The 26532-nt window shown below is 44.4% G+C and overlaps 2 protein-coding genes across 5 annotated transcripts in view; both read left to right on the forward strand.

Moving 5' to 3' along the window:
- The window catches only part of KCNH6 (potassium voltage-gated channel subfamily H member 6), a 119323-nt gene extending 106740 nt beyond the window's left edge, over positions 1 to 12583 (forward strand). For all 4 annotated transcript variants that reach the window (XM_083407477.1, XM_083407480.1, XM_083407478.1 and 1 more), the window contains 6 exons: positions 400 to 593; positions 1514 to 1613; positions 3145 to 3432; positions 6840 to 7020; positions 8992 to 9181; positions 10641 to 12583. In XM_083407477.1, the coding sequence (XP_083263603.1) occupies positions 400 to 593; positions 1514 to 1613; positions 3145 to 3432; positions 6840 to 7020; positions 8992 to 9181; positions 10641 to 10925 (1238 nt within the window). In that variant the 3' untranslated portion in view covers positions 10926 to 12583. The remainder of the gene's footprint in view (positions 1 to 399; positions 594 to 1513; positions 1614 to 3144; positions 3433 to 6839; positions 7021 to 8991; positions 9182 to 10640) is intronic.
- A 2326-nt stretch (positions 12584 to 14909) lies between these two features.
- Positions 14910 to 26119, forward strand: DCAF7 (DDB1 and CUL4 associated factor 7). Its single transcript, XM_083407939.1, has 7 exons — positions 14910 to 15271; positions 17247 to 17405; positions 18590 to 18701; positions 20931 to 21049; positions 21498 to 21707; positions 22516 to 22633; positions 23476 to 26119. The coding sequence occupies exons 1-7, from the start codon at positions 15134 to 15136 to the stop codon at positions 23646 to 23648; spliced, it is 1029 nt and encodes a 342-aa protein (XP_083264065.1). The 5' UTR covers positions 14910 to 15133; the 3' UTR covers positions 23649 to 26119.
- Positions 26120 to 26532: the final 413 nt, after the last annotated feature.

Consider the following 26532-nt stretch of genomic DNA (forward strand, 5'->3'; position numbering starts at 1 on the left):
ATTCTCTGTGTGATTTTTAAGATATTCTTAAGGAAAAATTACTTAAAAACTTAGAACTGTAGAATTGGAAGGGGTCATGAGGGGCGATCTAATCCAACCTCTGAGTGTTTCCCAGCAGCGACTTAATATTGGACATTGAAACCAGAAGAGGGAGCTGTTATATTCCCCATTTCCACCCAGAGGAAAGAATAGCTCTGCTGTGGAGGTTCTCCTCCCCCTGTAAAATCCAGAGGTGCAGCTAGGGCTGGACCTCAGAGCCAAAATCTATGGGCCCCACAGCCCATTTTTGTAACACTTCCATCATCGCTAACACACTTGCAAGTTGAGTGGACTGTTGGTCTCTCTCCCAGAATAGCAGGAAAGTTGTTGCATTCTAACAGGATTTCCTACGTTGTGCAGGGAAGAATGACATATTTGGGGAACCGATCAGCCTCTATGCCAGGCCTGGGAAATCCAATGCAGATGTCCGAGCCCTCACCTACTGCGACTTGCATAAAATCCAGCGCGAGGACCTCCTGGAAGTCTTGGATATGTATCCAGCCTTCTCAGATAATTTCTGGAGCAATCTGGAGATAACTTTCAACCTGAGAGATGTGAGTATCTGGTGGGGCTGGTGGTAGAAGATGGAGGGTTGGCAAGGAAGAGAGAGAGGGAGGTCTGAGAAAGGCAGAAGGGAAAGGAAAGCTAACTGAGGCTAGGACACAGCTAAAAGTCTCTGCACGGCAAATTGCTTAGGAGAAGCAGAATATTTAGGCAGGAAGAATGAAGTGAGTGGTATGAAGCAAGATGTAGGGAAACCATGATCCTCCAAGTGTCCCTATTTTCCAGGGACAGTCCTGGATCTACAGAAGCCATCCCAGTTTCTGACTGATCCCGGCATGTCCCACTTTTCCTTAGGATGTCCCTATTTTTTATCTGAGAAATGTTGGAGGGTATGGAGTTATGGGACCTAAGAAGATAAGTAATTATGCAACCTTTAGAAGACACCTGCGGGTGGCGCTGTGGGTTAAACCACAGAGCCTAGGACTTGCTGATCAGAAGGTCGGCGGTTCGAATCCCCGTGATGGGGTGAGCTCCCATTGCTCGGTCCCTGCTCCTGCCAACCTAGCAGTTCAAAAGCAGCTCAAAGTGCAAGTAGATACATAGGTACCACTCCGGCGGGAAGGAAAACGGCGTTTCCGTGCGCTGCTCTGGTTCGCTAGAAGTGGCTTAGTCATGCTGGCCACATGACCCGGAAGCTGTACGCCGGCTCCCTCGGCCAATAAAGCGAGATGAGCGCCGCAACCCCAGAGTCGGTCACAACTGGACCTAATGGTCAGGGGCCTCTTTACCTTTTAGAAGACACCTGGAGGCAGCCTTGTATAGTTTTACCATGATTTATATATGTTGGACGCCACCCAGAGTGGCTAGGGCAACTCCGTCAGATGGGTGGGGTATGATGATGGAATAGGACATCCCTATTTTCATCGGAGAAATGCTGGAACGGTTTGTGACTATTACTTTTCTCTCTCAGGCAGACAGTGTTCCTCGGTCCCCCCTCAGTGAGGAATATGCATGCAACTATCGTCGAGCCCGGCGCCGTAAGCATTCCCTCTGCAAAGCGAACAAAATAGGTGAGTCAATCTCTCGGGAAACATTACAGGATTGCTCCGTTCAGAGTGGAGCAATGGAGCGAGGAAGATAGCAGGCCCATTGCTGCCACCTCTTGACCGTTCCCATTACTAAAACTTAAAGAGATGTGCCAGTTCAAAGGTTCGTCTAGTGCCATCGCCTCTGATAGTGGCAGGACAGTTGCTCAGGGAAAGTTAACAGTGCAGGTCAAGATGGAGTTGGGTTCTACATCTGCTGTTCCTTCTTCTAGATATCAAAAGTATGTGCCTCTTAACAGGAAGAGCCACGCAGCTTTCTTGGCTGCTGATAAACCCATATGAGCTTATCTGACTCACTTTAAAGGTTTCTTATATCTGTGCCCATCACAGCAATTCTTTCCACAGGCCTTGTGAGGTTGGTTTTTTTTTTTTTTTAATGTGATGGTTAGAGGAGGAGAAAGTCAGGGAGGGGGAGAAATACACCTTTAGGAGCCAGGCAAAAATGTTCCTTTTTAACCAGGCCTTTTGTTGATCTGATTGACATCCTATGCCCTTTTAGAATGTGGGTCTTTCTTGGAGGGGAGGGATGTTACTGGGTTGTTGTTTTTATTTTGAATATATATATTATGGGTTTTATGTTGATCTTTTCTGCGAACCGCCCTGAGACTTCTGGGTATAGGGCAGTATATAAATTCACTAAATAATCATAATAACTCAGTTCAGCACACAGGTAAAGCCAAACCTATCAAATTTGCACCCGCTGAAACAACGTGCAAAGAGAAACACAGCTACCTTTCAAAATTCACATCTATCCTTGTCACCCAAACAGTATTTACAAAAAAAAAAAAAAAATGCATACATTAGGTTGAAGTGTGCATGAAAATGAAGATATTGGCGAAAATAACATACACAGGTGCATTATATTAGGGGAAATCACTTACAGAAATGTGCACTTTAGTCAAAGCTGTCCCGTTAGGAGAAATTAGCACTAAAGCGCTAATGGATTTTCATGAGGTGCTCTTCATTTTTTTTAATTTTTTTTTTGCTGTAAAAAGTGGAGAACTGTATTTAATACAGTGGTGCCCCGCAAGATGAATGCCTCGCAAGACGGAAAACCCGCAAGACGAAAGGGTTTTCCGTTTGCAGAGGCGCTTCGCAAGACGAATTTCCCTATGGGCTTGCTTCGCAAGACGAAAATTGACGAAAAATTTTGAGGTTTTTTTCCGCTCCAAAACCCCTTTTTCTGAAGCGCTAAGCTGCTAAAAGCATTTTAGCAGCAAGATCACTAATCCCTTAAGCCTTAAAAAGCCGTTTTTAGCCCTTAAACTGCCAATAGCGCTAATAGCGCTAATCCCTAATGGGCTTGCTTCGCAAGACGAAAAAACCGCAAGACGAAAAGACTCGCGGAACGGATTCTTTTCGTCTTGCGAGGCACCACTGTATAGGGGAAGTGAGGAAGTGGACTTGACGTGAGCATTTTGTTGCTGTATAGATTCTGCAAGCAGCTATTGGCTCCCCATATTAAGCTTACCTGCATTCTTTGCTGCCTCTGCAGACTCGGACAACTTGGACGCAGGCATCTCAGATCCTGAGCAGTACCACGCGTACTCGGAGCTCACACAGTTGCAGCGTCCGCACAGCAAGGACCATTGGGATGATATGTGCAGCACTACCACGCCCTGCTCCCAGACCAGTGAAGAGGAGGCCAAGATGCCTAGCCCCACGAAGAACGAATCTTTCACAATCGGTGAAAAGGCCAGATACGCCCCAGCTGTGGTAAACCTGGTCCCTGATGCCATTGACGTTGACAAACTGGTGACTGATGACAGCCTGTCCTATGCAGGTACGGGTAACTGGGGGCTCCGGTTGGGTAAATTATAGTAAGATAATCTGCTTGGCCTGAATTACATGATTATCTGATAGTCTGCCTCAAAAGTCCTGCCCTGTTTGTTTGGCCGCTGCGGGAATGGATATGGGATCGTGCCAGCAGGGCACGGTGCCACAGAGGATTACCGTTGTACCGCTGAGTGTTAATTAGACATTCCTGCTGCTTTCCATCTGTGAGAGGCTGATGAAATATAATTTTAGGCTCAAAAACATTAAGCTTAAGAGAAGGGTTAAGGAGCTTACAGATTCACTGATAGGCCCAAAATCCTGGAAATTGTAATTTAAGGTGCCCTCTGACGATGCGGCTCGATGGTCATTGCCCTACAGCAGTGGTTCTCAAAGGGAGAGGGCAGCTAATGCGGCAGGAAGATTCAAGGGCAATCAAAGAAACATTTAAACGTTTCAGTGTAGTAAAGGTAAAGGACCCCTAGACGGTTAAGTCCAGTCCAGTCAAAGGCAACTATGGGGTGCGGTGCTCATCTCACTTCAGCCGGCGTTTGTCCGCAGACAGCTTTCCGGGTCATGTGGCCAGCATGACTCAACCGCTTCTGGCGCAACAGGACACTGTGATGGAAACCAGAGCATACAGAAATGTCATTTACCTTCCCACTGCAGCGGTACCTATTTATCTACTCGCACTGGTGTGCTTTTGAACTGCTAGGTTGGCAGGAGATGGGACAGAGCAACAGGAGCTCACCCTGCCGCGCAGATTCAAACCGACGACCTTCTGATCAGCAAGCCCAAGAGGCTCAGAGGTTTAGACCCCAGCTCCACCTGCTCCCTAGTGACGTTAGGATATACAACCATAAACAGTATCCATGGCTCTTTTCATTGGCTATTCTACAGTTCTCCATGACATATTGTTGTAAACAGGGATTTTCAACTCGTGACAAATATGAAAGATCAGAAAACAGAAAGGCTTCTTTGAGTTGATGAGGCGATGAGAGTTTGTTTGTTTCAAATTAGACCTAATATAAATGAGATTACCAGGCAAAAGCAAGCTCACACCTCCCTTTGGGTTTGTATACGTACCTAAGTTACATACCGTATTTTTCGCCCCATAGGACGCACCGCCCCATAAGACGCACCTAGTTTTTTTTTGGGGGGGGGAAATAAAGAAAAAAAAAATATTTCCCCCCCAGGCGCGGGGCTGGCACGGGGGAAGCCCGAGCTTCCCCCGACCCCAGCCCCCAGAACAGGCTGGTCCCTGCAAGCCTTGCGAGCCCGGCGGGAGGTCCCGCCGGGCGCGGGAGGCTTGCAGACACCTTCCTGAAGCACCGGGCATCCTCCGGAGGGCACCCTGTGCTTCGGGATGCAGGCTGCCGCCCCAAGCCTCGTGCGCCCGGCGGGACGTCCCACCGGGCGCGGGAGGCTTGCGGACACCTTCCCGAAGCACGGGGCATCCTCCGGAGGGCGCCCTGTGCTCCGGGTTGCAGGCTGCTGCCCGCAAGCCTTGCGAGCCCGCAGCAACTCTCCCGGGCTCGCAAGGCTTGCAGATAGCTTCCTGAAGCCTGGAGAGCGAGAGGGGTCGGTGCGCACCGATGCCTCTCGCTCTCCAGGCTTCAGCGAAAGCCTGCATTTGCCCCATAGGACGCACACACATTTCCCCTTCATTTTTGGAGGGGGGAAAATGCGTCCTATAGGGCGAAAAATACGGTATGTAAGAGGCTCGTTTATCTGTGTTCTGTGTTCTAAATCAAGCACTGCTAGGAGTTGTTCCATTTTTGTTTTTCGATATATTTCTTATCATTTTTTTAAAAAAGTGGTGTGGTGTGAACAAATTTTTATTCTGGAAGCGTAGCCCAGAGAAGAAAGTTTGAGAAATGCTGCCCTGCAAGGTCCTGTGCTTCAACATTCCTCCAACCTGCAAAGGAAGAGTTTTGCAGCTCAACCAGCAATGGAAAGTGTGGGCTAGTGGAGGTTGAGTTCTTGAAGAGCACAGTAGGAGAGACAGCCTTGTGTGGCTGATGTAATCGGAGCCTATGCATGTGGACTTCTCATTTATGTCCCTCTGAGTTTAATGGGATTTATGACCCCGTGACCAGGTGAACTCCCGTTGCTCGGTCCCTGCTCCTGCCAACCTAGCAGTTCAAAAGCACAAAGTGCAAGTAGATAAATAGGTACCACTCCGGTGGGAAGGTAAATGGCGTTTCCGTGTGCTGCGCTGGTTCACCAGAAGCGGCTTAGTCATGCTGGCCACATGACCCAGAAAAACTGTCTGTGGACAAATGGCAGCTCCCTCGGCCTGTAAAGCGAGATGAGCACCACAACCCCAGACTCATCCACGACTGGACCTAACAGTCAGGGGTACCTTTACCTTTACCTAAATACACATAAGTCTTAAACTACTCTCTGAAAAGGAAATTAATTCAATTACACGATTCCTCTTTTGGAGGCAGTGGGGCAGGTAAGTAATTTTAGACACTGGGCTTAATGGTCTCAGGCAGGAGTCAGCAAACTTTTTCAGCAGGGAGCCAGTCCACTGTCCCTCAGACCTTGTGGGGGACCAGACTATATTTTAAGGGGGGGGAATGAACCAATTCCTATGCCCCACAAATAATCCAGAGATACATTTTAAATAAAAGCACACATTCTACTCATGTAAAAACACGCTGATTCCCGGACCATCCACAGGCCTGATTTAGAAGGCGATTGGGCCGGATCCGGCCCCGAGGCCTTAGTTTCCCTACCCATGTTCTCAGGGAATCACCCCTTTTAGATGGCCATGTATATTGCCTCAGCTGGAAAGCGCACAATTCACATTTCTCTTCTTCCTCACTCACTGCTCTTTCATGCTTTCTAACTGTTTCTGTTGCTTCCTCAAACCTGATTTTTTAAAAAAGAAATATGTGCAATTCTGCATTTTACTTGCTTCAATCATAGCACCGTCACGACTGCAGGAATAAAATGGTGTTTGCTTCTGAGGCCAAACACACTAACTAGGGAATAAGTTCCACTGGTCTATTTTTAAAGTAAAAATATTTGTTTAGTGTGATCGTGGCACCTCAGATGCTGGTGTGAGGCCTGCTTACCACTGTTTCCATCATCAGCTGCAGTCATTCCCACTTTGACCCAAACTGTTGCCCTCACTATATAATTTCTCATTGCCATGTTCATACCAATAGGACACTGTCTTGATTTTACAATAATGTTTTATAATGTGCAATGCATGGTCTTACTGCTTCTGTCTTTTTTATGGTATCTTTGTATTTTAACTTGTAAGTTGCTTTAAAAAAAATTAAACAAATAAATTTAATAAACAGTAATAATAATTATTATCAGGTGTTATAATGGTAGTTGGCTGAAAACCCCAACTGACTAAGAAAGGTGCTTATTTCATCCATCTCCTTTTCTGTCCCTCAGCAACGCCATTGGATGTCTCCAACCTGTTCACATTCTGGGAAGACAAGAGGCCTAATTCCCTTACGGAGCCTCTCCAGCACATGTCATTGGTTCACAGCCCTTTGGACATGCCTCCCAACTCTGATGACAGACCGCGGCAGATTGAATCCAAGCTGGAGTGCCTGCAGGCACAGCTTGGCAGGTAAAAGCCATTGCTTGGAGGTTCCAATAGGGCATGAATTCTATGAAGAACCCCAAGTTGCAGGAACTTAAATGAAACTGCAAGGTAGATGGTGTGTTCCAACATCCTATCTAAAGCCAATTACAGTCATACCTCGGGTTTAAGGTGCTTCAGGCTGCGCGTTTTCGGGTTACGGACGTACCGAAACCCGGAAGTACCGGAACAGGTTACTTCCGGGTTTAGGCGCTCGCGCAGACGCAGCACTCCAGGTTGCGAACGTGTCTCCCACACGGATCACGTTCGCAACCTGAGTGTCCACTGTACCACAGTGTTCATGAGACCAGGGCCCTGCAGGATCTGATTTCTTTCCGCAGGGCCTGTAAGACAGAGTTGTTCTGCCTGGCCTTTGGCTTGGAGCCAATTTGATTCCCTCCCCCTCTTTCTTTTTTCTTTTCCTTTCTCCTCCTGCGATGAGACTACATTTTAACATTTAATGTTTCAATATTTTAATGTTGTATTTTAATTTTGTTTTTAAGTTGTATTCATTCAACTTATTTTTATTATTGCTTGTTAGCCGCCCTGAGACTGGTCTTGGCTGGGGAGGGTGGGGTATAAATAAAAATTATATTATTATTATTATTATTACCTGTTCCTAAAGCATCCGTGATACAGTCACCTGTACTCAGAGATCTACACTGATTGCCAATCTGCTAGCGGGCCACGTTCAAAGTGTTAGTACATAAAGCCCTTGAAAACTTGGGTTCAGGTGCAACAGAATACTCGTTCTACATTTTTAAGAACTTGATCATTTAGTGTGGCAGTGCCTCCTACACTTTGGATCTCCCTGCTTATTGAGATCAAGCAGGCACTTGCATTGCACTTTGTTCAGCACCTTGTAAAAATATTTTAGTCTTTTAACTTTTGTATGTTTTAAAGTAGGGTTGTGGATTTTTCTAGATTTTACCTTTTTCTAGATTTTACCTTTATTTTTTGCAGACTGCTTTGAGTTTTGTTTTTATTTTATTTTTCACAATCAAGCAGTACGGTGGTACCTCTACTTACATTCACCTCTGGATATGTATCCTTCGGGATATGTTCGTGGCAAACCTAGAAGTATTTTTCCAAGTTTTGCCATGCGCAGAAGCCGCACCTCCGGATACACACATCTTGGGATCCAACCGGAGCTCCGGAATGGATCCTGTGCACAACCGGAGGTGCCACTGTATATAAATTATATCAAATGAATAAAATTTACTTTTTCTTGCAAACTTCAAAGGCAGGGACGTTTCCTTAGATATCTTACTCTGTTTCTGAGTCACTTATTCTGAATCGCAGTCATGGCTTCCCCCAGAAGATCCTGGGAAGTATAATAATAATAATAATAATAATAATAATAATAATAATAATAATAATAATTTATTATTTATACCCCGCCCATCTGCCTGAGTTTCCCCAGCCACTCTGGATGGCTTCCAACCAAGTGTTAAAAACTATACAGCATTAAATATTAAAAACTTCCCTAAACAGGGCTGCCTTCAGATGTCTTTTAAAAAGAAGATAGCTGAATATTTCCTTCACATCTGAAGGGAGGGCATTCCACAGGGTAGGCGCCACTACCGAGAAGGCCCTTTGTCTGGTTCCCTGTAACCTCACTTCTTGCAATGAGGGAACCGCCAGAAGGCTCTCGGTGCTGGGTCTCAGAAAGGCTACAAGTTTCTGGCACCCATGTTATATGCTACTCATCCAAGCTGACTCTACTTATATGAACAGTATGTGGCCCAAGTTACTGGACGAACCAGCTTCTGGTAATCTGAAATAAAGCCCTTTTTTTAAAAAATAGCCCTCGGTGTCGCGCAGATTCACCCTGCTGGTTATGTCAGGGACTAACACCTTGCTCAAACTAGACTTAGGCAGTCTTTGGGATAGTCTCACACACACCTTCCTCGCTCGCTCAGTGTGCTTCAGGCTAAAATGTCATGATCTCTCTTGTAGGCTGGAGTCCAGGATGTCTTCTGACCTGAACCTCATCCTGCAGCTGCTGCAGCGACAGCTGTCTCAAGTGCCACCTGCGTATAGCACTATCTCGCCATCCTCCCACAACCTGGCTTTGTATAGCATGAGCATGAGGAGCACAGAACCTGAAACTCCACTAGGAGAAGAGGAACTGACTCCCACAAAGGAGGTGAGTTGCAGGAATCAAAGTCCTTCATTTGCAGTGAGGCTGGTGAGAGATAGTGCCTGGCTTCAAAGCCTGAGTACAGTGGTACCTCAGGTTACAGGCGCTTCAGGTTAGACTCTTCAGGTGACAGACTCCGCTAACCCAGAAAGAGTACCTCGGGTTAAGAACTTTGCTTCAGGATGAGAACAGAAATCGCGCAGCAGTGGGAGGCCCCATTAGCTAAAGTAGTACCTCAGGTTAAGAACGGTTTTAGGTTAAGAACGGACCTCCAGAACGAATTAAGTACGTAACCAAAGGTACCTCTGTATTTGGGGGTACATCACGGGGGATGGAAGAACCAAGCTAGTACAGCAATGTGCATGCAACTAACAGACTACATCACGGGTCGGCAAACTACGGCTCGGGGTCCGGATGCGGCCCACCAGGCTCGTAAATCCGGCCCGTGGACCCTGCCGCCCGCTTGGTCAGTCCCCAAGCTAAACCAGTACAGCACAGAGGCCTTGGCATGTGGGGACTGACTTCTGCGGTGCTAGCACAGCTTTGGATTAGCTGGAGGAAGCCACAAGGTCTGAGGGACAGTGGACCAGCCCCCCGAAAAAGTTTGTGGACCCCTGGACTACATATACTGCAGCAAAGAACTTTAAATTCCGTAGGGGGGGTGGGACTTGTGGAAAAGTAGGCATGTGTGTTCAGTTATCTACAGAAAACAGAGACAAATGTTGTACCGTGCTCTTCAAAATATACCCCTTGCTGTGTAAACAAGGAGATCTGATAGAATAGTGAAGTTTTGTATTGAACTTGCCTCCTTGTTACTAAGCAGTTAGTGTTTCTTGTGTATCGTGCTTTTATGCATATTTCTGCAATCAAGAGTAGGGGTGGAAAGATCTGTCAGTTTCGGTTCTCAGAGTTTCTCATTTTTCCAATCTTAAATTCAGATTACCACATTTCTGCGGCAATTCGCGAACCCCCCCCCCCAATAATTCTCATGGAAATTCTTAAGCATTTCAGTGCAAATGTCTCTCATTTTTGTATGCAGTTTTTTAAGTAATGTACACATTTTGCAAGCAGTATCTCCTAATACATTTTGTACATAATTCTCACAAATATATGCATTTTAAGGCACATTTTCCTCTAATATATGCATTTCTGTTGAAACCAGATGGGAAAACTGCATTGGAATAAGTTGGATGAGTATGAACTTTTAAGGGTGGCGATATATTTTGGTTCTCATATTGTTTTGGAAAGTCAGTGTTTGATAAATTTGTCTCTAAATGTGAACTGAATCCACTTTCTCCCCCCTTCCCAAGTCACGCATGAGGCATGTAACCCCCCCCCCTTTTTTTCCCCAACTGCAACTTGAAATTCTCAGATTCCTACAGGGGGGGACTTTGAGCCAACCCAAACACATGCCACTAGATGGTGAAGGAGTTTTAACCTTGTTCCCTTTCCCCTCCCTCACCAGACTCCGAGCGACTCCGAAATCGAGAAGCTGCAGCTGAAATCCAGGGACTCGTTGTCAAGTGGTGTACACCTGACTGTGGCTTCTGACGAGACCATGACAATCAGCTCTGAGCAAGAGCATTGCTCACAGACCCTGCCAAACCTAGAGCCTCACCGGAGGGCACCGGGCAACCAGGGACTTTTCCAAGGATCCCGTTTCCCTTCCCTTCCTGAGCACCTCGAGGCACCTTCTGAGCACTTCGAGATTCAGAGACACCTCTCTGACCCTTTACTTCCTGGGAGTTAGGAATCCAGTCGAGCCCAAAGCCGAGTCAAGAGGACCCTGAACTGAGAAGTTGCTTTAGCTGTTTTAAATTGTTGCACTTGGAGGACAGTACTCATGGCTCAAGGTGATGAGACTTGTTGCCATTTCCTGTCCTCTCTGAAACGGGGGCAGTTTAATAGTGGGTTGGCTTCCAAGGTGATTGATTTCAGAAATGGTACTCCATAGAGTAGACTTCAGGTGCATATTTCTCCCACCCCATCCAACTCCAAGAAGAATGGCTGGTTGACTTTTTCCTCCACATCCCCAATCTTGCATCTGTTAACTGTTGGGGTCTGCCTCTGTCAGTGTTTGAATGGTAACTAGTATGGCGGGGCATTGGAGCACTTCCATAATGTCATAAAGTAATAATAGGAAATTTTGTCTGGAGGAAGACGAGGAGACTGCTAAGAACTTAACCTTCTCTTGGGTTGTAGGAGACCAAGAATGATTGTGTCTTTCTTTGATACTTACAACTCGTGTCTGAAGATTCTAGTCATTGTGCAGGAGGACCCTGTGAAATAAGGAAGGAAGAGTAAAACGATGCTGCAACTTTGTACAGGGGAATATAACGAACCATTTAATGATCTGCCCTAGTGCATATTGAGGGCAACTTCATATATTCCATTTTTCTTGCATGGACATAAATCTCTGTTGAGAAAAAAAAGAGAGTGTACACCTTGACAGATGAAGAGCAGGATAAAAGGGGAAAATGTGTAGCACGATTTCATACGGGGCTGCCAACAAGATTTTGGGCTTGCTGTTTGTACTCGGGCTCGCAGTCCCTGGCCTTCTGACAGCCCCTCTGAGCCCTGCCCGAAATTCTACAGCCAACCTCAACATATTAATATGTTGTCTGTAGCCCTGATTGTATTTGTTTACTCAGAGCTATGTTTTGCAGAGTCTGGTGGGGCTTACTCCCAGAAAAGCATGCATACAACTGCATCTTCATTGTATGAAATGAGCTGGTAAAGTCAGGTGTAGAATCCCTAGCGCCACGCAACAAACACATTTGGGTCTGTGTTAACGGGGTGAAGTGTCTCATGCGTTGCCTACCAATATGTAAGGGAGGGCTGAGTGACACTATTCTAACAAACTGGGGTGGAGGGAACCTGTTCTGAAAATATATTTCCCAGACTTTTGCAACATTCCAGATTGACCTGGCTTTGGAAAACATTCCAGGAACAGCCAGTTTTGTGGTTAGCACATCAACTTAGCGTAAAAGGTTATTCTGGACAGTACCTTGCCGTTCTTTGCACGAGCTACTATGCAAAATGCAGGTATGTGCAAGTCAGCTGTATATATTTTTTTGTACAGATCTGCAAGGCCGGTTTAAGCAGAACTTCAGAAAAGCCTGGAAAGAAGGAAACAAACCAAACAGATCACTTTTTGTATGTGTGTATTCGCCTTTCCCAATTGAATCCCCTTACCATAGCATTGCATAGAATCATTGTAACTGACCCCTCAAACCCACCTCATTTTCACCCCTCAGTTAGATGCTGCAATGGCCCTAGGCCACCTATCCAAAATAACATATTAATCTCCCAGTGAGAGTAGCAGGAAAAAAAAAAATAACTGTGAGCATTTTTTTTTTCTCAGGAGTGTTAGTGTACACTTTGTTAATAAAGATTATTTTGACACCTACTCTGGCCTGATGGCTTCCTACATCTGGGCTCTGTGGGTGGGGGCAAACACTGAGAAGAGTTGTTTTTTCTTAAGAACTCATGTCCTAGAATCATAGAATCATAGAGTTGGAATAGACCACAAGGGCCATCGAGTCCAACCCCCTGCCAAGCCGGAAACACCATCAGAGCCCTCCTGACATATGGTTGTCAAGCCTCTGCTTAAAGACCTCCAAAGAAGGAGACTCCACCACATTCCTTGGCAGCAAATTCCACTGTCGAACAGCTCTTACTGTCAGGAAGTTCTTCCTAATGTTTAGGTGGAATCTTCTTTCTTGTAGTTTGTAGTCCTGTAGGTTCCTGCTGAAATCCTGTAGTTTTTCACACCACAAACGTCCCAGAGTGGTGGTTTTGTCTCATTTTTGTTGTGCTCCAGTATAAATCCACCACTGATGCGCTGTTATTGCATCAGTGACATGCTGAAGAACACAACCATGAAAAGCCCTCGTTAGTGGAGCATGATGCTTCTGCAAGTGGTGGGCTTTGGTTCAGACAATTTAAATATAGTGGTACCTTGGTTTTCAAACGTAATCCATTCCGGAAGACCGTTCCAAGTTCTAAAATGTTCGAAAACCAAAAACTGAATACGGAAAACTCAATACAGAAGCTGTGTGGCATGTTCGACTTCTGGGGCATGTTCGAAAACCGAAGCATTTACGGCATTCGAAAACCAAAATGTTCATCAATGGAGACGTTCAAAAACCGAGGTACCACTGTAGTTTTACTTTTATTGTGAATATCAGGAAGGAATGCTTCTGTGGAAACCTTTATTTACCTTCTAGGCCCATATAAAAATGAGCTTCCTGAAAAAGAGATCCACCAACAGCCATTACCCAACTAAATTCTGTCTGGCAATGCTATCCATTTTACTACCAAAGCTCTGCCAAATTAAGCATTTCAGTCTTACCCAGCAGATCAGGATCCACTTCATTCCAGTCAAAGGATGTCAATGGTGTTTATAACAGAAATGGTGTTTATAACAGAAAGCTTTATAATTTTTCCTGCAGGATTTTAAAGCACTGTTAACCATTAAGGCTCAAACTATGGCTGTGTGATGATGATGATGATGATGATATTAATAATAGTTTATAATGTATACTCCGCCCATCTGGCTGGGTTTCCCCAGCCACTCTGGGCAGCTCCCAATAGGATATTAAAAACACAATAAAACAACATGATAAAACATGTTTGGAGGTGGGGTACAGTATCAGAGTGGGGGGAAGGGCTATAAGTTTTATAGCAGTAGTGCTGGGAAAGGGGGTGATTAACATTTTCCAGATGGACCATTTTATGGATTCACAGCTATTTCTTTCAGAAGTGGAAAGCAGAGATCCCATAGGTGGGAAAGCAGATAGAGAGAAATCTCCTTGCAAGGTAAAGGCTGCAATTCAATACTCTTCCTAAACTAAGGTTATCAGATGTCCCCGTTTCCCGGGGACAGTCCCTGGATTTACAAATCAGTCCCCATACAAAATCCACTGAAGTTGAAAAGTGTCCCTGGATTAATTTTAAAATATCTGGTAACCTTATCCTAAACAGCATTTCACATTAAAAAGAAAAAATCAACCAAGAGACTAAATAATACTACTGAACTATACTTCTCAGCCCCAGATCCTACTTCTAACTTGCAAAATTAATAGTGGGCCGCATTTCAGTGCTGTCATAAATCACTCCTAGCCTCAGTTTGCAATGTGGGGACAAGGGCTGCTGCAACATTGCAGTGCTATTGTTAAGACTCTTTTCTCAGTCACAGCCGCCTAAACTGCAGTATGCGGACAATGAGCTGCATTCGTATTTACATATGCAAAGCACTTTTTTTTTTTTAAAAAAAAAGATATTTAAAAACCAAGAGAATTCTCAAATAAAAATCAATTTTCCACAAGAAACGAGGTATTACTTAGAGACAGCACTGAACTTCCACCTTTGAGGCTACTTTTTGTTTTTGCCGGATAGCCTCCTGCTCAATCACAGGTTTGCAAAACCCCTAGATTCTACATTTCCTCCGTTTCTTCATATGGGCAGCTGGGGAAACAAAAACGAGGCCGAAAGAACCCGCAAGCTCTCATTCCAGAAGCCCGAGATGCGACTCTACATTTTCCACGTCTACTGCTTTCCTCCCGATCTGGCTGCTGCTAAACCGTCCCCTCGCACAGGCTGAAATTTTTGCCGGAGAGGCGGGCTTAGGAAAAGAGCGACACCTCTCCTCGCTAATGGCCATCTTTCATCGTGGCCAGTACGGGGCGGGGAAAGAAATCTCATTGGGCTGCTGGCCTTGGAAGGGAGGAGGGTGTTTGAGCGAGACGACGCTTACGGGAAGCCAATGAGGAGCGGGCAGCCGGCGGAGTGGCGTCGCGGGCAGCCAACGAGAGCCCGGAGTTTGAATCGACCCCCGATGGAGGAGCGGGGTGGGGGCGGCTTCGCCGTAGTCGTTTGTGTGAGGTGAAGAACGACGGTCGGCGGGGGGAGGTCGCTGGTTGCCGTGAGGGGCTGACGGAGCGAGCCTCGCCCGCCATGTCGCTGCACGGGAAGCGCAAGGAGATCTACAAGTACGAGGCGCCATGGACCGTCTACGCCATGAACTGGAGCGTCAGGCCCGACAAGCGCTTCAGGCTGGCGCTCGGCAGCTTCGTGGAGGAATACAACAACAAGGTGGGCGGGTGAGCGGGGTCCGAAGAGGCCTCGTCAGCCCGGGGGTGGTCGGGGGGTTCGGGGCCGCCTCGGGCCTTCGCGCCTCAGTCGGACCCCGGCGGCCTTTCCCTGCTCCGCAGCAGGCTTGCGAAGAGGCCAAGAGCCGCCTGGGGCAGTTGCCCGCGCCAGGCCTCCCTCGCAGGCATGGCCGCGCTCTCCGTTGCCAAGCGCCGGCTGAGGTAACTCAAAAGGGGGTTTGGTTGTCCCCCGAAGGTGTTGCGCGGCGGAGCAGCACCTGCGCGCCTTCTGCTTCACCTGCAGACGTTTCGAGGAAGGTATAGGGCGGCCTTGGGGTCCCCGAAGTTATTGGGGTTGGGGGGGGGAGTTGGGCCTCAGGGTCCCTTCCGACTCTGCTCTTCTAGGCATAGGCAAACTCGGCCCTCCAGATGTTTTGAGACTACAACTCCCATCGTCCCTAGCTAACAGGACCAGTGGTCAGGGATGATGGGAATTGTAGTCTCAAAACTGTAGCTCAAGAGCACAGAACCCTAGAACAGGCACTCCAGATGTTTTGAGACTACAACTCCCATTAACCCTAGCTAACAGGACCAGTGGTCAGGGGTGATGGGAATTGTAGTCCCAAAACAGCTGGATGGCCAAGTTTGCCTATGCCTGTTCTAGGGTTCTGTGTTCTTGAGCTACAGCCCCCCCCCCCATCCCTGGCTACTGGCCATGCTGGCTAAAGAGGGTGAAAGTTGCAGCCCAGCAGCATCGAGGGACTCCAAGGTTCATAGATATAATTCATAGGAGAGTTGGAAAGGGACCCTATGAGGGTCATCTAGTCCCACCCCTGCATTGCAGCAATTTGCAGCTGCCCCATGGGGGGGATCAAACCTGCGGCCTCGGTGCACACACTAACCAGCTGTGAAAGGCTTTGAGACCTTGGTGTCATCATCGTCACCGCACTCTAACCCACTGTGAAAGGCTTGGTGTAGGGACTCTGACCATTTGGGGAGGTGGGTGGATTTGGGGGCGGGGAAGAGAATAGGCTAGGCCACCTGCATCTCAATACAGTCATACCTCGGGTTGAAGTAACTTCAGGTTGAGCGTTTTTGGGTTGCGCTTCACGGCGACCTGGAAGTAACGGAACAAGTTACTTCCGGGTTTCGCTGCTCGTGCATGCGCAGATGCTCAAAATGATGTCACGTGCATGTGTGGAAGCAGCGAATCGCAACACACAGAGGCACGGGTTGCATTCGCTTTAGGATGTGAACAGTGCTCTGGAACAGATCCTGTTCGCATCCAAAGGTACCACTGTAGTTGGCTATTTTACTTTTGCCCTCTGGGAGAAAAAACCTAAGGCAGGCATGGACACTCCCAAATTATTGCTGTTTATTGAAATGGGGGCGGGCTTTATTTTGCCCAAGGCAACTCAAAGCAACTCCCCCCCCCAAAAAAAAAAACCAGACCAAAAAAACAGCAACAACCCTTTCCACAGAGATACATTAAAACCAAGGGGGGAATTAATATGTTTAAAACATCCCACCCCCTTCTTACAGTTAAAGGCGAAAGGTCTGCTTATAGAGGAAAGCTTTCGTCTGACACCTAAAGATAGGTAATGAATATGCCAGGTGAGTGTCCCCACAAGCATTCCACAAGCGGGGAGCCACTGCAGAAAAGGCCCTTTCTCATGTTTCCATCCTTTTGGCCTCTCATGGAGGGGGCACACAAAGAAGGGCCTCAGATGATGACTGTAGGTTCCCTGTAGGTTCATACAGGGCGAGGTGGTTCTTGAGGTATTGTAGCAGAGTATGAAGGGTTGGGCATCTGTGGCCCTCCAGATATTGCTGAACTGCAACTCTGCATCATCCTTGACCATGCAGGCTAGAGCTGATGAGACTTGTAGTCTAATAACTTCTAGAGGCCATCAGTTCTCTACCCTGAGCTTAATGTTATAGTTTGGTTGATAACTTGCTTGAAATATTTTTGCTTATAGGTCCAACTTGTTGGGTTGGATGAGGAAAGCTCTGAGTTCATTTGCCGGAATACCTTTGATCACCCATATCCTACTACCAAGCTCATGTGGATCCCAGATACCAAAGGGGTATATCCAGACCTTTTGGCAACAAGTGGTGACTACTTGCGTGTCTGGAGAGTAAGTTGACTTGTTTTTAGAAGGTGTTTTCCTGGGGCTAGGATAACCAGTGGGCCCTGAGAATGTTGTGTGAGTAGTCTGACCAACTGCTATAAGTAGTAGACAAACATAGTACTTGGTCTGTTTTATTCTATTCGTAAATGTTTATTAATAACTTCTAAATTCAGTGTTCTACAACTGGAGCTGCAGTCTACTCTAATGTGTTATGTCGATGGGCAGAAAATAAATTGGGATCTAGTGGTAAATTGCTGGGTGATTTGCTGTAGATTGGCAAAAGTGTCTGACTCAGTTGTTTTAAAAATAGCAAAACCCATGAGGCTTTCTCTCTTCACTTTGCCCTATCCTACCCCAGACCTAAATTAGACTGCTGGAATTAAGAAAACTGAGAAGGGAAACCTTACTGTAGTATTTTATGTGAAAAGACTGAGCTCATTTCTGGTACTACAAACAAATTCATGGGAATATGCTTGAAGACAGACTATTGCTTAATTCTAAATTTATATCTGCCCCCTGTCTACAATTTTTCACCTACCTGTCATTGGTGAACTTTGCTGTTACTAAAAACAACAACACCCAGAGTAGATTCCACAAGCTTAAAGTCTTTCCACTCCTTGTGTATGGAAAATTAAAATGAAAAATAAAGCTCCATATCACACAGTTACAGAGTTGGAAGAAACCTCTATTCCTGCTGACTTAATTATAATCTGACAATCATGATAGCACATCTCTTGGTTTCCTTGACCTTGAAAACATGACGTTTGACATTGTTCTTGTTCTGTTTGCCATGTTTTATGAGATATAGAACTTTAAAACAATGCCATATGATCTTGCGTTGCCAGTGTGTTGCATGAGCTATAAATTGTCCCAACAATGAAAATTTCCGCATATAGCCATGGTATTTATCACACTGAGAAGGAATGGGAGCTGACTGTAGTTCAGAACAAAACAGTAACTAGGCTTCCCTTTTAGGTTTAATGTTCTGTAGCCAAGAAGTAGGGTCTTGGTCAAACCTAATTTGATTTACACGTGTCTTAACAAAAATAATAGAATCCATGATTTGAACATAATGCAGAACCTATTTAAATCACAATGATTAGCTGCACTGTCTCTTCTCTTGCACTTTTGCTGCAGTGAAATACTATGAAGATTTGGAATGATGACCAATATTTGTAATTTTTGTGCAGGTGGGTGAAACAGAGACCAGGCTAGAGTGTTTGCTGAACAACAACAAGAATTCTGATTTCTGTGCTCCATTGACATCCTTTGACTGGAATGAAGTGGATCCTTATCTGCTGGGTAAGGCTGAACTGCTTAATTTGGCAGAGCTTTGGTAGTAAAATGGATAGCATTGCCAGACAGAATTTAGTTTGGGTAATGGCTGTTGGTGGATCTCCTTTTCAGGAAGCTCATTTTTATATGGGCCTTGAAGGTAAATAAAGGTTTCCACAGAAGCATTCCCTCCTGATATACAGTGGTGCCTCGCAAGACGAAAAGAATCCGTTTCGCGGGTCTTTTCGTCTTGCGGTTTTTTCGTCTTGCGAAGCAAGCCCATTGATGGAGTAGCGCTATTAGCGCTATTGGCGATTTAAGGGCTAAAACAGCTTTTTAAGGGGTGGGGGATTAGCGGTTTTGCTGCTAAAATGCTTTTAGCAGCTTAGCGATTCAAAATAAGGGGTTTTGAGCAAAAAAAAAAAATTTCAATTTTTTCGTCATTTTTCGTCTTGCGAAGCAAGCCCATAGGGAAATTCGTCCTGTGAAGCGCCTCTGCAAACGGAAAACCCTTTCGTCTTGCGGGTTTTCCGTCTTGCGAGGCATTCGTCTTGCGGGGCACCACTGTAAGTGTTTTTAATCTAACAAAGATTAGGATTACGGTATATGCCAAAGTTTTTGAAAGGCTGTTGTCGAGTTAATGTCTACATCAGATAAGTTTTAATATTAGTTGAATTGGCCAGGAATTGTCTTTGCTATTGTCTTTGCTGTCAATCTAACACTTTTAATAAAGGTAAAGGTACCCCTGCCCGTACAGGCCAGTCTTCACAGACTCTAGGGTTGTGCACTCATTTCACTCTAGAGGCCGGGAGCCAGCGCTGTCCGCAGACACTTCCGGGTCACGTGGCCAGCGTGGCGAAGCTGCTCCAGCGAACCGGCACACGGAAATGCCGTTTACCTTCCCGCTAGTAAGCGGTCCCTATTTATCTACTTGCACCCGGGGGTGCTTTCGAATTGCTAGGTTGGCAGGCGCTGGGACTGAGCAGCAGGAGCGCACCCTGCCGCGGGGATTCGAACCGCTGACCATGCGATCGGCAAGTCCTAGGCGCTGAGGTTTTACCCACAGCGCCACCCGCCTCCCACTTACACTTTTAATGGTACATTTATAAACCAAAAGACTAGAAGCATTCATGTGTTAGGTTTTCTAGATGATAATAATAATAATAATTTATTATTTATACCCCACCCATCTGGCTGAGTTTCCCCAGCCACTCTGGGCGGCTCCCAATCAAGTGTCAAAAACAGTACAGCGTCATAGATGAACTATGTTGTCCAAGAGACAAGCTTCTGTGTTGGCCTACCTTGTATTTAATGGCTATCCCATACTTCCCTAAAGAGCCTTTTCAGCGGTTTTGCTCCAGTTGTCGAATTCCCTGTCCAGAGAGCCTCGCTTAGTACCTGTTCAGTGGTGTCTTCACCACCAGGCGAAGACCCTTAAAAAATTATTCTCCCAGAATTTTTAGAAAGTATTCTAGCATTCTTTGGATCTTTTACACAGCTGTTATCCCATGGTGATTTTATTCATATTGTACTGTTTTATGGGCTTAACCTTTATAGTAAGCCACACAGGGAATTTCAGTTATTGGGCAGTATAATTAGTAACTTTAATAAATGCACTTCCCAGTTACATAAAGAGTTGGGCAGAGCAATCAAAACCCTCAATTCACTGTACTGGAAGGGATTTGGGGCAAGTGGTTGTGTGTCTCCCCCATCCCACTGGCCCAACCCTTTCCAGCACCCGCAGCCTCTATTAGCAAAGGAACACCATTGCAAAGGAGTGCTCCAATATGCCATTGTCAAAATGGCTGGCGGAAGCTATCATTGGCAGTATTTCCACTACAGGGAACTCCCTGGGTGGGGTCTACGCACAGGTAACACTGGATCTCAAGCTGGCCCTGCTGCTGGCACGTAACAGCAGTGAGCCCAATCCAGGCCACTTTACTGTACCAGTCAGAGAGCTGGCACAACGATGGGGCATTTCCCCCCCTCTTTTCCCCCATTGAAATATTCGTTGAAACCAAGAAAACTAATTAACACTTGAAAAATAACTGAAGATTAAACCTGTATCTTAAAAGGGAATATGTTAACTATATCAAGCACATGCAGTTCGTTTGCTTTATGTATAAAAGGAGAATGAAGAAGGCGAGTCATCTTTTAGGTCAAGCATTATGAATAGCATAAGGTGTTGTGTATTGCTGTTTATTCATTGCACCAAAGGAGAGTTATTAACATTGGTGTTTTTCCTCCCCACCCCAGGTACCTCTAGTATTGACACAACTTGCACTATCTGGGGTTTGGAGACTGGCCAGGTCTTGGGAAGAGTGAATTTGGTGTCAGGCCATGTCAAGACCCAGTTGATTGCCCATGATAAAGAGGTGATGGTGCACTTTTTCCCTTTGTTTCTCCATTGTGGGATTTCAGACTTGTGCAATTAGTAAAAATTTGTTCCGGCCTATAAAATGGGAATAATGGCTTACCTGACAAGTGAGTGTATTTGTGTCTGTGTGTATGCTGTTAGTTCTCCAGAACCAAATTAATATTTTCCCCTCAAAGTAATTCAGCGGTTCAGGGGGATGTATACAACAGAATTAAGTATTTTGCAAAAGAAGTAGGCAAAGCTCACTTTCACGGGAAGAGAGGTGGCAGTGACCTAACTTCTGGTTGTGTGCTCTTTTTTATCTACTTTTAGGGATTTCTATGACATGGCTGCTGTACATCTGGGTTTGCATGATAAAACTTTGTTCGGTGTGAAGCAAAAATCTTGGTATTGGAGGCAATATCATTGTATTTTGTCATTTTTCTCTGCCTTTGGTCTATGAGCAGGTCTATGATATTGCATTCAGCCGTGCAGGAGGTGGGAGAGACATGTTTGCTTCTGTTGGTGCTGATGGCTCAGTGAGAATGTTTGATCTGCGGCACCTGGAACATAGTACAATTATATATGAGGATCCTCAACACCATCCTTTGCTTCGCCTTTGCTGGAATAAACAGGACCCTAATTACCTTGCAACAATGGCAATGGATGGCATGGAGGTGAGCCAGTGTTCTGTGAGGGTGGCCAGTACACTTCTTGGAATTGCACCTGGGTGGTATTGACACTCAACACTACTTAGACTCTTGGTCTTGATTGGCACTTTTTCTGGATACCTGTATAAAGCAATGGGGCATTTTTGTTTCTGGGATTCCTTGCAGCCTTGGCACACAGTTGCATGGAGGAAAGCAGTCAGGCATGTGTCCTTATGTTAAAAAGGAGATAGAAGCCATACTGAGGTGCTGGTAGCTACCATGAACAACTTGAGTCTAGAAGAAGTAATAACCCCCATGTTGACATGTCAATATGAGATATCCTGTTCTTGGCCACACAATTCTTTTGTGGGGTGGACAGGCTGACAGCTAAATTAATGGGGCATAGTGTCCTGATTAGGTACTTCAGAAACAGGAGTCTGTATTGGAAATAGCTTTTGTGTTAGTTTCTCAATTTTTAAAAATTTATAATATGTGAACTGGACATAACAATAAATAAAATGCTGATTGATCTCAGTTCCCCTTTGTAACACGTGGCTCATCAGGCACTACTGATAGATAGATAGATAGATAGATAGATAGATAGATAGATAGATAGATAGATGTTTCACTATTAGAGGAGTATAAAAACACTGTATTGGTTTGCAATGAAAATGGTATACTTACTTGACAAGATAGGGGTACAGCATATATGTATTGTGCTCTGAAGATAGTATAGTAGGTAATGAAATATCATTTATAAAAAGTCTTTGTGGCTTCATCAGAGGTAGTATAAAAATTCACTTCACTATTCTTTGTATTTGTTTTCTCCACTAAGGTGGTGATTTTAGATGTCAGAGTTCCTTGTACACCTGTTGCCAGACTGAACAACCACAGAGCATGTGTCAATGGCATTGCTTGGGCACCACACTCTTCTTGCCATATCTGCACAGCTGGTAAGGATGAATGATTCTTGTCACCCCTTCTTTTCATATGGGTGTTTCAAGTTCCCTTCAAAGTATGTGTATGAACTTAAAATAGTAGTAAACTGCTTTGTTTACTATAGCTGGTTTAACTATTATTATTTCTCTGTTCACCCATAATGGTTGGCATTTGTGCTCTTCTCTAATTCGGAGTATCTTGTTAGTATACTTTGTCTTGACCATTACGGCTACTTTTTATGAATAATTTTTGTGAAAAGTAAAGTCCATTATACTCAGGCTTACCTCAAGCTATGGGAGCTTTAAAGCAACCCTAAAATCTAAGTGGTAGGGAAAAAATATTATGAAGAAAGTTAATTCACTTGCTTTCATTTATTTATTTTTTAAAAACATATTGGGTACCAGCCATATGTTGGAAATGTTTTCAAATATGGAAGGAGTGGCGTATATGACTCTTCTTGCTTTGAATCTACTAATGAATATAAATCCTTATGCAGCAAAAAGATTAGCAAATTTCTAGGTTTTGAAACATTTCCATAAGGAAAGGTGTAAGAATTTTTGGATTTAAAAAAAAACCCTTTTTGATTACTTTCCCTTAGCAGTTCAGTCTTACTGTCCATTACAATAATTAAGTAACACAATTTTTTAGGTAACAGATGGCCCACATTTGAGAAACTATGATGTATGTAAAACTTGTCAGGAGTCAAAACCCAATAATAGATAAAAGTCAAATTATACTCTTTAAATTTTTGTTTATGTGGTTTTGTGTCCATTTCATTCCTGAGTACATGGACCACTGAATATTTGTGTGAAAGGTGGTTTCTTTTACCTCTGATTCTACATTTCATCTTTGTCAGCGGATGACCATCAAGCACTTATCTGGGATATCCAGCAAATGCCTCGTGCCATTGAGGATCCAATCTTGGCCTACACAGCAGAAGGCGAAATCAACAATGTACAGTGGGCATCAACTCAGCCGGACTGGATAGCAATCTGTTACAACAACTGCCTGGAAATCTTGAGAGTGTAAAAACAGTTGGGCACTGAGGAAAAAGATGGAACTGGATGGTGGTCTTTGCTCTCCTATAAATTTTTAAGAACAAAACTCCATCTAGAAAGTGCCACTGGCCATTCTAGGAAGACTCAGAACTGGCATTGATGGGTAAATGTTGCTGTCGTCTCCCTCTTTCCCTACCCCCACCCCCCACCCTGTGACTTAAATGCAGGGATATGCTGAGCCTTTCAGACCCTCTGGGAATTTATTATTACTTTCAATTAAAGTTATGTATATATGTCAGCCATTTGTGTTGAGTATTTGTATTGAATGAGTAATGACACCAACTGGCAGAATGACACTCTAGCAGAAATAATATGTTGCTGCTGCAGATGCCTAAAAACTGTTCAGAGTTATAGTAATGGGATGTGAAGTTAACTTTCTGTTAAGTAATTTTTCACACATATCTTCTCTACCCCTTCCCCCACCCATGGCAAGTCAAATTTCTCTTGATACTAGTGCCGAATCTTGTAAGGTTTCTGCAACTAAAAGTCTATTCCTATTTAAAATGTTATTCAACTATAAGGGAGCAGGAGCAGTCACAAAGTCTAGCTGGCTCTTGCAAAACTTTCCTGAAGCGAAGCTTTAACTTTGTGAACCACTGGTTATTAGATTTGTTTCTCTCTCTCTCTCCTCCATATGACAAAGGCCTCTAAAATAAAACTGTATACAGTGTTGATGCCAACATAGCATCTAGTTGGATAAGTACAGTTCCTAGCTTTACACTGTGTGTGTTGCCTGCCCCTCACAAAAATGTAAGGACTTCAGCCACAGGTGATCTTACTCGACTCCAAGAGGCAGCAAGCATTTCCCTAAGAGTACGGTTGCTTCCCACCTTCTAAGAGCAGCTTTTATCCTAGCACTATCCAGAAAAATGCAAAAATCCTTCTTAAGGTAGTGTGGAAAACGTGATGTTTCAGGAGCAGTGACAGGATACAGCTGGCTCTTGCAGAAACTTTCTGGAGTGAAGCTTTAACTTGTATATGATGTTAATATGGGATGGCATTGTTTTTCTTGGAACATGACTATGACCAGACATGTGTAATTCATTATGAAATACATGAGCTTCTCTTACATAGCTATGGTGGGATGTTGCCTCTTATTCCCATATCAAGGCACACTGAGGCTTATGGTAGGTCTTCTCTGACACATTAAAAAAGAATGTATTTGTGATTGTTTCCACCCCCTTCTCAGAAGCTCTTGTAGGCTGGCCAAGCTGGCTCCTGCAGAATTCAGAGAGGAGCCCCCAAATGGTGTATCAAACCATTTTTCCACAGTTACATGAGGCACTGGGAAAGGGGAGGTGCGTTGAGAAGACTTTCAGATGTTAACCACCAGTGATGTACATAATGAAATGTGACAAACCTATTGGTTATTTGTTTTATAGTACTTGAGTACATTAGTGGGGAAATGTGGTAACTGGTGTGTAAATGTCTTTGTTTCAACAGTACTGGTTGTTCTTGCCCGAAGACAAACATGAAGTATGAGAGAGAAATAAATGCCTGACTTTCTCATCTTTCCTCCTATTCCCTCCCTCAGCCAACTTAACTAGCTAGTACATAGAAAGTAAATTCTTGTGGTGGTAGTTTTTTTTAGTCCCATGGAAATCAAGGGACTAGATTAAATCCAAATGTTAATTTTAATCTGTTAATAGGAGTTGGACAGTACTGGTTAAAGGCACTTGACCATGGGCTGCATAGCACTGGTCCTAAGGCACTTCAAACATGGGCACATGGGAGACTTAAGGATGTGCTCAGTAAAGAAACAGGTCTGTAATTCACTAGCAGAGTGGTGCTGGGAGGGGCTGGGTTATTGGTTATGTGATGGAGTATGAACTCGTGGTAACTGTTTTTTGAAAGGAACAAAGATGTTTTTAGTGTACAGAATATGAATATGAGCTGAATTTTTTTACTAATCAATACTAAACTGTAAGATGTTAGCTTATGTACTGTACTCCCCAGTGTGATTTCCGAAAGATGTCAACTTTGTAGCATGACTGTATAAAGTTCCAGACTCATTTTTGCTTTCTTTTGTTCTTTTCAAATAAGCAATAGCACTGACTCTACTTGTGTTATTTTCTTTCTCCCACCCCACTCTATAGAGAGTTACATATATATATTCTTACCCAATGTTATTGGGGAAAGTTGTTACTGAACTAGACTTACCTTATGTGGCGGACAATAGTTAACTTGTTGCAATATTCCCAGTTGATTTTTATGGAGAAATTATAATGAGATGGACTTATCTTGGTCTTTGAACACCTGCTTTCTGGAATTATATTAAACACTGTAAAAATATAAGACAGTTTTTTAAAAGGTTTGAAGTAGAATGCTGGAATTTTAAATATACTGATCTTCCTTTCTCTGTATACTTTTGTTCGTTCCATTCCTAGTTTTTGTGTGTATTCTGCCTTTCTTACGTTTTAATAAAATGGAACATTTCTAAAATGCATGGTGATGTAAGGGGGAAGGCATGAATAAAACCCAGACAGTTCTTTTTATCTTGTTAAACATTCACTTAACAAGAGAACAGTCTTAAAAATGTATTTTTCCGGGGTTCCAGAAATATGAAAGTGTGCCACTTATAAAATAATCCATCATACAAGTGGCCAGAATGAAACTGGCCAGAAGCTTTTATTTTGGAAAAGAAATCTAGCCTTACAAATAAATGCTAATGTGCAGGAACGGCATTTTCTGTTCCTGTCTTGCAACGACACATTGCCAAACAAGAAAGAGGCTCCTAAGGGTTGTTTATGGTGTGACCCCCAGTAGAAGCCATTCTGAACTTCCAGTCAATTTGAAATGCTGATGTAGAAAGGAGCAGGATCATTGGATAAGTATGTTTGTGTGAGGTTAGAAAA

This window comes from Podarcis tiliguerta, assembly GCF_965153285.1.
Source record: "Podarcis tiliguerta genome assembly, chromosome: 13".
NCBI classification, from domain to species: Eukaryota; Metazoa; Chordata; class Lepidosauria; order Squamata; family Lacertidae; genus Podarcis; species Podarcis tiliguerta.